The sequence below is a fragment of the Limulus polyphemus genome, unplaced genomic scaffold (genome assembly GCF_000517525.1).
Source record: "Limulus polyphemus unplaced genomic scaffold, Limulus_polyphemus-2.1.2 Scaffold2421, whole genome shotgun sequence".
NCBI lineage: Eukaryota > Metazoa > Arthropoda > Merostomata > Xiphosura > Limulidae > Limulus > Limulus polyphemus.
Window position 1 is genome coordinate 32,139 of NW_013668031.1, and position 11,596 is coordinate 43,734.

Here is an 11,596-nt window from a genome sequence, read left to right on the forward strand (position 1 = left end):
GCAGTATTGAACAAAGAAGTCTCATAACCAATAGACACAGGAATATCTATGGAACAAAGAAATTACGTAACCAGTAGACACAGAAATATATATATATACACAGTATGAAACAGAGAGGTCACAAAACCAAAGATTACTTAACAGCTTATTAAAGGTACCTTGGTATCCCAGGGTGGTGCTTTAGAGTAGGACTGTTTTCTTCAGTTAAGATGGCTTCTATTATTTAGCATTGTTAATGTTTGGTTCTTTGTTTATAATTACAGAGTTTTGAATAGAGATCCTCTAAATCAGTATATTATACCAAATATCAAAATAAGTGAATTTTATTTTGAAAACTTCCATGGGAAGGAAACAAATACAGACAAATTTCACATGGATAATTGAGCAGCAATAATTTCATTCAACAAAATAGGGACTACAAATACACACAAGTATGAGACCATTTCATTAATCTGGAAAATTAAAAACATTTGAAACAATTAGAATGAAATGATTGGAAAACTCCAATCAAGTAGAGATCTGTCTGTATGGCTGTTTATATTTTTTGTTAGGGTAGTAAATTTAAAAAAAAAGGTGTTTTGCAACTAACTTTCTGAACTCGGATATGTGAGCAATAATATCATGTATCCATACCATACATCTTAACATCAAAGTTTCCAGTATTTTTGAGGGGCAAACAAATTATTATCTAAAATAATCAGCTATTGATATTTTACTCTTTATAGTTGAATATGTTTCTAGAATATAGTTTTTGTTGCAATTAAGATACTTCACTTGTTTTCCTATGAAAACAGATTAAGCAACAAAAGTTATAATACCAAATCCAAATATTTTAAGCATTTGTATATATAATGTTAGGGTAAACATTATATTACTGACAGAAAAAGTTTTCTATAACTTATTGTTTTGAGGCATATATATTTTATTTATTTGAAATGTATATTTTCAAATAAGGAACAGCAATAAATCTACTGGCTTGCAGTGCTAAAATTTGTGGTTCCATTCTCTGCAGTGGACACAGTAATAGCCCAATGTGGCTCTGCTATAAAACAAATAAATCTTTTCAAATATTTAAAGTGAAGTGATGTAAATGTTATATACAGATATATTTTTTCCTCTCTCAGAAAGGAGGAGCAGTTAAAAAAGGATTGTATGGTAAGTTTACATATACTTTACTTCAACTTTAACTCTTTCCATATGGTATCAGGTGATGTGACTGACCTTGTAACTACAAAGTTACCATTAGAGTTTCCATACTATAACTTTTAATATGTTTGTGTATCTGCATGAAATTTGGCAAGCTTTAAGTAAACATTACAAGTTTTTTGTACAGGAAAAATCAGATTTTTTAATCAAGTATTTTTACTAAAGATTTGTCCGTGAATACGTGGAATCAGTGTTAACTGCTTCAAATTGCAAAATGATTTTCATGTAAAGTTTAAAAATACCTTTCTTCATCTGAAAATTTTTAAATTTCATTTGTTTAACCTCTAAACCTTCCTAAATAAATGTCAAACATTTTTTTGTAAACTTTATATTTTATCTGTTATTTTCTCTACCTTAACACTATATGGACTTGTTCAATTTGACCACCATAAAAAAATAATGAAATGAATCTAAATTTCCCTTTTTTATTTCCAGAATGATTATAAATTGTAACTGAATACTACAATTGTTTATCCTAAATAATTTCAACCTCATAATAGCTTATACTTAATTGTTTTGCCCTTTGACCTGTGTCTGACTGATAACCCTGCCACACAAGTTGTAAATCACTCAGAAAATATGTAGCTCATGTTATCATATCAAATTACATAATGCACAAGCTGCTTGCTATCATACCTATTGAAGAATTTGTTTTAAATATTTTGCCTAATCTAACCTAATAATTTTCTAATTCTTACTTTTTAATTACGTTTATAACCATAAATATAGAATATGTGTGAGAAACTAAAATATATTACTTACCTTTGACCTCTTGTTTTTTGCTGTCACTTGCCAAAGAAATTTAAGCCTACTTTTTCATATTGAAAAAGTACATTAAATTTTTAATTACTTAAATATTGTGCCCAAGAACACTGAAAACAACATATACAAAACAAACAATGTCCTATTACTGGTATGATTTGACTCGCTTTCTAACTAGGACAAGAGAGGCTGAATTTAATCCCTTTTGCTGCTCAGTTTGAACACCACAATATAAACTTTCAAATTGAAGACAAAATTGACAATATTCTATACTGAAAACAATGTAGCATTACATGTCATTTGATAGATTAAAGCTTTTCCTTTCTATTGGTTATAAATTATATAACATTTCAGAAAGAATTATTGGCAATTTGTGAGAGAGAGAGAGGATGTGACAGTAGGGCAAGGCAAATGGTTTTATTGAAAAAAACGTTTGCTATTTATTTAGAGATTACACAAATGAAATTTGACAATTTTCAGATGATGAAAAGTATTTTAATCTTAACATGAATATCACTTTGTATTCATTGTAGTCAACACTTTTGATTCCATGTATCCACAGACAACTTTTTAGTAAAAATATTGTATTAAATAATCTGAATTTTGTGAACAAAAAAACTTTTAATGTTTACCAAAAGCTTGCCAAATTTTATGAAGATACACAAAACATTAAAAGTTATAGTATGGAAACTGATGGTCACTTTGGGGTTATGAACTTGATTGAATTGATCGAGCCTGTAGCAAGAGGGTTAACAGGTTTTTGTTTTTTTGGTGTAATATTTGTTTTACATATCCTTAATATTTTCTGTTACAATGCAGTTTCTTACTTTATATCAAAGCTAGATATTTTATGCTTTTAAATGTGTCAAAATGTATTAAGGTAAATGTAATAATCTGCAAGTTTATTGTTTAGAGTTTATTATGTTATTTAATTCTATAATGATTAATATATCCAGTCATAATTAAGCATGTGCATTCAGATTGTCTCATTTTGAATTGTTTTAATATGAAGTGTTAAAAGCATTTGATACTTGTTTCAGTAATGCATATTAATCTTATGCTACAAAAAAACCTTTGTTAAAAGTTGACTTTTAACTGAATATGTATTTTTAGTACTTGTATGTTATATATATATATAATAAACTTAAATGAATAAAATGAACTTGTTTTATTCTCAAAATAATAAAATCCACAATGTCAGGACTTACGATGAGAATGTACACAAACTGTAAGATAAAAAAGAAGTATATTTTGTAAAACTGACAGTCGATATTTGTATTTTTCTTGCAGGACAAGTCATGCAACAAATGAAGATGACACTTCCATATGATGCAAGTTTCATTCCTGTGTATTCTTAAAGTTATCTAAATACTTCAAAGCAGTTTTCTTGATTTTTATTTATTTTAATTCCTTTTTTTAATGTTCTTTTTAATTGCAAATATTATAATTTGCTCCTGAAATTGTTTTGTGATGATAATCATTTACACAAAAGTTCTTTTTTTATATATATATTCACAATGAATTAATTTTTATTATAAGTGTATCACTGTTGCTGTTATTCATTTTTAAAATTTTCATAAAACAAACCCTCTACAAACCTATTCCAGTGATATATGTATTTTAATTTTTAAACAAATGATTTCGACAGTCTGAATAAAATATTGAAAATAACTGATTTAACAAATTTCATTAACCCACTGCTAGTTCTCATCTACCTTCTTCAAACTACTGTTATAATACTCATTTCAAATACTCGATAAGCATGTCTGTCAAGTGGAATCTGTATTCAGTCTGTTTTTTATATCTTGAGGTTAAGATTTTACTTATAATTTAGCATCTTGATAGAGTTTAACATAATTTCCTTTTAAATAAGAAATATTTACAAGTAAAAATTAGGCTCAATACCTTCTCTGTGTTGCCCTAGGAAGCTATAGCTCACTGGTGCTAGCTTATTCTTCTGATAAAGGGCTGAGAATGGTCTAGTGGTTAGCATACTTGGACAGTTAATCTGAGGGTTCATTGCTGTTGCTGCATAAATACACTCTACATTTTGGGACCATGAGGTGCATTATAAGAGTAACTGTTATGTCTCATTATTCAGTCAAAAACAAGTAGCACAAGAGTTGTTTCAGAATTTTTATCATGTATACAGTAAAATACTGCTATGAAGTGTACGATTACAGCTCTGAAATCATTGCTTCATTTAGAATTATTAGCAAACTTCTATTATTACCAGCCTGATAATTTCTGTAGTACTTTCTGCACTTGCTCTTTAAGACGTTTATCTTAGGAGTAGATTGTGTATTACAATTTGTTTTTTTCTTGTTTAGATTTCTGTCTCTAAAGTCTTTTAACATTGTTATATTTATTTTGAGAAGTTGGTGACAATCATAGTAAATTCAGTGTGGATGCTTTAATGATGTTTTTCTTGTTCTGACAGATAAAATTTGTCCAGTATTTTTAGCACTACATGAATATATATGTGCTGTGTATAGGCAATACTTTTTCATTGCACCTTTTTCTCCCATAAAAACTGAAATTTGTAAGGGAAAAGTACATTCCTATTTTATTGAACACCAAATCAGTCCATCATTTATGGTCAATAGAAGTTTCATAAGATACTGTTCAGCATGATGTGGTTTGGGTCTAATATTTTTCTTAAATGTGTGAACAACTTATAGAGTCTAGACCATTAATGAAAGACAAGTTAAATTTGAGTCTAAAATTAATAACCACAATTACCAAACACAAGTTTATATATAGAAAAGTAATTCAACACTTACATGTGTCTTCTTCAGCCCAACATTTGAGAGTGTTGAAACTTAAGCTCTATAATAGTGAATCTTCACTTTAGGTTACACGCTACTTACCTGCTGTTAGACTTTAGGGTTTGTGATTTTTAGTTACATTTTTTCATTGATCATTTAAAAGGTGTTTAACTCATTTGAAAGAGAATGTCTTCAAATATTATTTTGTATATATTGTTTGGCTCTTGAACTTTGATGGTTGAGTCAGTATCATAACTTTCATAGTGAATGGTTTTAATTTTTGTTTTAAACTGGATCTTTTATTTTTATATTTTCAGTTTTATTTGTTATTTCATAACTTTCTACATATATATAGTTATCTGTGGTTTAAATTCTAAATATCAAATGTATATTTGCAGTACAAGTATATACAAAGTGTGCCTCTTTCACCAGATAAAAGTATATTTTGTTTGAAAGCAAGTTTTCTTGTTAGAGTTGATAAAAGTAACTTATTTTTAATGTGTACAAACTTATTTGAGAGTAAGACAAGTTTTTCTCCAACAGCTTTATACTTTAACTTGGGATGCCCAACACAAATTCAACAGTGAGCAGTGTTACTGCTATTGTGGAGGTCCAGGAGAGTGAGTGTTTTCAGTTCTTTCGTGAAACAGTAGTAGAAAATTAATGCTTTATGTTTTTGTTAAGTTTTATGTTTTTTTCTGGTATACTTCATGCACAATGACCTGTATCTTAATTTCATAATAAACAGAAGATTAGAAAATAAATCAGTCAAAGAACAGTAAAGTAAAACTCTTTCTCTCTGTTTTTGTTTCTTTGTTTAAGAATAGAAAGCTGTACAAAGTGCCACAATAAAAACAAAAATATATTCATACCAACTTCACTCTTATTAACTTAGGTTTTAGTGTCTTACATTCAAAATTTTATTAAACTACTTTTTGTTTATGTTATACAAATTAGTATAGCATAAAGTTTTAGCTAATAATCCACATTTTTATAGTATACAAGTTTTAAGTTCTTCAATGTATTAGGCAATATTTTAAAAAATACTTAATTTCCTCTAGTGTGACCCACGTGACACATTTTCTTTTTATAGGAAAGTGCGTATTGGTAACAATGTGTTCAAACAATGGCTTTTATTTCGTGTCACTTAGCAGTAAAAGTATATAGGTTATACGTTTGTGTTAAAATAGGTTCAAAATACACTATCAACCTAATAACCCAAGCACCCAGGTACTTTCACTAGTGTATAATATTACATGGATTCTATTAAGTAGAAAAATGAAAAGTTTCAAAGTTTTTAAAAATTTCTTGTGATGGGGGGGGAGGGGGGGGGCAAGGAGCAGAACACTTAGATCAGCATTGTAGACATATATATATATGGATTTTTTTGCATTTCCACCTAGCAACAGGCAGACTTAACTGTTCCATTTCAGAATTGGCAAAAGGCGTTTCTATTAACATCATAGTTTACCATATTCATAGTAGTTTCCAATACATGTTTTGAAACTTACTGTATGTTACTACGAGTCCCAATTTTTGACATATCACAAATATAGAAGGAAAAGCAGAAGTTCAGTATGACATCAATTAAAGGTGGGAAAAGGCAATTAGTGTGAACAAGTGTTATCCACTTGTTGAATGTCCCTAGTGTGAATGAGTGTTATCCACTTGTGGAGTGTCTCTAACGTGAACGAGTATTATTCCCTTGTGGAATGTCTCTAATGTGAACGAGTGTTATCCACTGGTTGAATGTATCTAGTGTGAACAAGTTATCTACTTGTTGAATGTCCCTAGCGTAAACAAGTTATCTACTTGTTGAACGTCCCTAGCGTAAACAAGTTATCTACTTGTTGAAAGTCCCTAGCGTAAACAAGTTATCTACTTGTTGAACGTCCCTAGCGTAAACAAGTTATCTACTTGTTGAACGTCCCTAGTGTAAACAGTTATCTACTTGTTGAACGTCCCTAGTGTAAACAAGTTATCTACTTGTTGAACGTCCCTAGTGTAAACAAGTTATCTACTTGTTGAACGTCCCTAGCGTAAACAAGTTATCTACTTGTTGAACGTCCCTAGTGTGAACATGTTATCTACTTGTTGAACGTCCCTAGTGTAAACAAGTTATCTACTTGTTGAACGTCCCTAGTGTAAACAAGTTATCTACTTGTTGAACGTCCCTAGCGTAAACAAGTTATCTACTTGTTGAACATCCCTAGTGTGAACATGTTATCTACTTGTTGAACATCCCTAGTGTGAACAACTTTTATCTGCTTGTTGAATGTCCCCAGTGTGAACAACTGTTATCTACTTATTGAATGTCCCTAGTGTGAACAACTGTTATCCACTTTTTTTTTCTCAAGACATGAAGAAAGACTGGCATGATTGTATAAATTAGTATTTATAAACAAATTTCTCTATAAAACATATCGACTCTTCTTGTAAACATTACATTTTCTGAATGAAAATCCTGAAGTGATACTTATCAATTTATAAATTAATCTAAAATCATTGAGTAAATGTGCTATATCTGTTTTCTGGTGATGATTGAAATTGACCTTATTGTTTATTTATAGTTTGATATTTCCATTACTGTACAGATAAAATATTAAAAATAGTACGGTGTATCGTACACAAACCTTCATTGTTGTTTCACACTTGTGGCTTCTGTACTTCCAAATAACAAACAGATATCTTAACATTTCCACTTTTTTTCCTGTAAACCTGTGTTGTTTACATGATACAGGTTGTTTGATTCTGTGTCTATGCTTGTTGTACATTAAAATAGAAAATTTTATTTTAACATTTCAAACCTGTAGTCCTTCTAGAGTCAAGTGTCTGCAGCACTACCATCTAAGGTTTAAAAATAAATAAGTTTTTACTGGGGAGAATGTTTAGACAGGGAATACTATATTTGAAAGTTGTTAATGGACTACATTTATTTGTCTAGGAGATTTTGGATGACATTTTGAGCTGCTAGGTCTATGCTAGTAGCTCGAAACACAGTCCAAAACTTCCTAAACAAATGCTGTCTATTAACAACATCTGTCAAGTATAAATCAATTTTAATTCAAATGAAATACATTTTTTTTGTACTAGATCTTTGAAAAAAGTATGTTAATAACACCTGCTTGTTGACTAAGTCAATCTTACAACCAGAAAATTATCAACTGCTGGTTGTATTTTTGATTTTACATTAAGCCAGAACTAATGATCACGTGAAATGTGATTCAACTCTAAGCATAGACCATCTCGAGGTGTTTTTTAATGATGTACTGAGAAAGGAGATCAGTATATTTCACTCAGATTGAGTTACAGTGGTAGTAATTTTGATTTATTTAAAAAGTTGTGTAACACGTATTCAACTTGAATGGTTTATTTTCCAAAAGGTATATTATGGTTTATTGTTGTTACTTATTTTTATTGCAGTCTTGTCTGCAGAAAATTATTCTTACAAACGTTTATTTAGATGTAATTTTTAATTTTTTGATATTTGAACTAATTTTGGGAGTATCCTAGGCTCATAGCACCATATAATTTTCCCAACTTTTCAGATTTTACTATACTTCAGCAGTTTCATCCTTATGTTTTTCATCTGGGCTCTTTAGGTCACTACCATCTTAGTAGAAGTCATGTATATGAGATCATTTTATTGATGATGTTACACCTTTTCCAGTAAAGTATGATCTTTCTTAAGGTTGCAACTGTGATAAAACAAAGTAAAAAAGATTGGAAATATTTCTCATCATTCTACTTTTATTTGTCCCAAATGTTATTTTTACCTGTAATTCATTTTCAGCTAAGTAAGAGTAAAGGGTTTAAAATATCTTCAGTCTTATTGTATATTTTATTACACTTGCTAGAAATATCTAGTTTGCCTCTGAAGAAGAAAGGTCCACCTTTCGAAAGTGCTTGGGTTATAGGTTTTTTATTAATTTCTATCGAGACTTCTTGAAGCTACATGTTTTTCTAACATCATGAATAGAAATGTTATTGTCACTACTAATAAAGAAGAAATAAATGCAATAGATCACAGAATAATTGTTGTATTACCATAACCAGACTGAGAGTTTGAGCAAGTTACAAATTGCCAGTATGTATACTCTTAAAATATAATTTTCACTTTTATTTGTTTTTGTTTTTTTAGGTGGTATTTAAAGATGCTCCAGTGCTGTCGATGTAAGCAATGGTTTCATGAAGGTAAGATCTTTTTTTGTTGGATTAACTTTTGGAAATCCTTTAGATCAAAGTTATGTCTATGCTGCTTTTTAGACATTTTTCCATTTGCGTCAGTGTCTGATCCTTTGTTTTGATTGATATTTCTCATTTAAAGTATTATTTTTGAAAATCATATTTTGTACTGTTGCATGATTGGATAGTACACTCACCTGAGGAAGTGTGTCACTTCAAAATAAACACAAAAGTTCTGAAGTGAAGTGTTCTGACTAAGTGTAACTTTATGGGGTTAATAGTTGTTATCAGTTGCAACATATAAAATTTCATAAATAATATATCAAAATTAAACAGCTCTTGTTTACTAATATCAAGTATAAAATCTGGGTCATAAAACTACATATGATAAGATTAGTTGTTTGCATTCTCAGAAGATTTGTGGAATCCCATTTTATGACATTTGCATTATGCTTAATATCTTTGCAAATAATATTTTAAGTTTTTTAAAATCTGAAATAAATAGGGATAAAAATATATATTGGTAGCTCAAAAGACAATACAGAAAACGGGATTCTGTTTCAATGAATTCTGGCTGAAAAGTGATTTTCAAAGTTCTTTAGCAACTCATGTCAGAAATTATGGATGAAAGGTTGTGTTATGATTATGACGGATGTTATAATGTGGGGTGTTCAGACTCAAGAAACATATTCTGCAACTGTGAGAAAAATAGCAGAGTGTCACATGCATTAAAAAATTAATATGGACCAGAGGGTAGTCATAGTGGTAAGTGTGTAGGGCCCTGCTCCAAAAAAGAAAAATTATTTCTTGAAACTACAGCAGACTGCTATAAAAAAAAATCTTCCTGTACTTTGTCATTTCATTTGATAACTTTGTGTGTTATAATATTGTTCTTAAAATAACTAGTTACTAGTAATTACTGACAAATTGTGGGAGAAAACAAATGATATTATTTATATGTAAACATTATGCTTTAGATATGCAGTAATTAAAGATCTTTTTCAAAATTCAGTATTGGCTGTACATATTTTCTTTTTAACCTTAGCTTTGAGTGAAAATTATCGTGAGTTGCCGTGAACAAATGCTGTGGAATTATACCAACATGGATCTAAAACTTTTAATTATACCAATGTGGATCTAAAAACTTTTAATTATACCAACGTGGATCGAAAAATGTTTAATTATACCAACATGGATCTAAAAACTTTTAATTATATCAACGTGGATCTAAAAACTTTAATTATATCAACATGGTAGATCTAAAAACTATTAATTATACCAACATGGATCTAAAAACTTTTAATTATATCAACATGGATCTGAAAACTTTTAATTATATCAACATGGATCTAAAAACGTTTAATTATATCAACATGGATCTAAAAACGTTTAATTATATCAACATGGATCTAAAAACTTTAATTATATCAACATGGATCTAAAAACTTTTATTATATCAACATGGATCTAAAAACATTTTATTATACCAACATGGATCTAAAAATGTTTTTATTGTTCTTCAACTGATGGCTTTCAGTATACACTTTGTAAACATGGCAGCATCCATTAAGAGTTCACCCCTGAAAAGAAGTCTCAGAGACCTAAAGTTATATTGAAATTTTTCTTCCCTTTAGCATGTCTGCAGTGTTTAGACTTTCCTCTTCTGTATGGAGACAGATTTTATATTTTTGTTTGCTCTGTGTGCAAAGGTGGACCAGAATTTATATCCAGATTAGCTCTAAAATGGTGAGAATTTGTTTTTAAAATAAAGTATGATATGTAGTTTTGTTTGCTAGTGAGCAGATAAATGTAAATTCAATATTTAGAAATAAAGAATATTTTTTCCTTATAAAATAATATTTCTTAAAAGTTAAACTACAGCATATCAGACAGTGTTACATAATAATGTCAACTCCTGTTACGGATAAAAGATTTTGAAAAGTTAGCTCAAGCATTATTATACAATGTGTTTGAGACATTTGGAACTGTATGTGAAATTAGTTTGTGCTTATGACTAATTTTTGTTTAAAATTTTACTGATGGAGCAAATGTGTAATTATTATATAAATAAATGATTTGCCAGGAGTAAATTATGCTTATTACAACATTATTTTTCTTCTAAATGAATTATTTCTACAATTATGAAGTTAGAAATATAAATGTAACATTTACATTGTTTGATTACATTTAGGGATTTTAAGGAATAAAAATATTATAACTTAAATTTTAGAAATCAAAAACAAATATGTATGTTATTATATATATATATATTGTTACGTCTCCGTTTGTTAATTAATTTTCCGTAAATACGTTCCGACGAAACTTTAGCGACACAAGTCCTTACTTAATAAAACTGGTTTATTCTTTACGATACACTTAATTTCAACAATCACGCTAAAACAAACGCTGTAACAACGAACGTGCTCAACTTCAATAATACTCTCTGACTACAGGTCAATTACTCACTGTCTACACACACATCACATTATTTTGTCACGTTGTCACCCTCTTTTATATACCAGACTACACTATATCTAGTAAATGCTAGAGCATTCGCCAAGGTACAGGATAGTTCTAGAAAGCAGAAGGCGTGAGAATAGTCACGTGATCTCGCTGACGCAACAAAACATTAAAATAAGACAACTAACTGAACAATTCATTATTTTCAGTAAACA

The 11,596-nt window shown here is 29.4% G+C and overlaps 1 protein-coding gene across 1 annotated transcript in view; it reads left to right on the top strand.

Annotated features, from left to right (window-relative positions):
* LOC106466911 (metal-response element-binding transcription factor 2-like) overlaps positions 1-11,596 on the top strand; it is a 38,507-nt gene that overhangs the window by 13,623 nt on the left and 13,288 nt on the right. Inside the window, exons 6-10 of the mRNA XM_022394988.1 lie at positions 1,125-1,155; positions 3,259-3,299; positions 5,280-5,356; positions 8,878-8,930; positions 10,556-10,667. Coding sequence (XP_022250696.1) covers positions 1,125-1,155; positions 3,259-3,299; positions 5,280-5,356; positions 8,878-8,930; positions 10,556-10,667 — 314 coding nt within the window. The remainder of the gene's footprint in view (positions 1-1,124; positions 1,156-3,258; positions 3,300-5,279; positions 5,357-8,877; positions 8,931-10,555; positions 10,668-11,596) is intronic.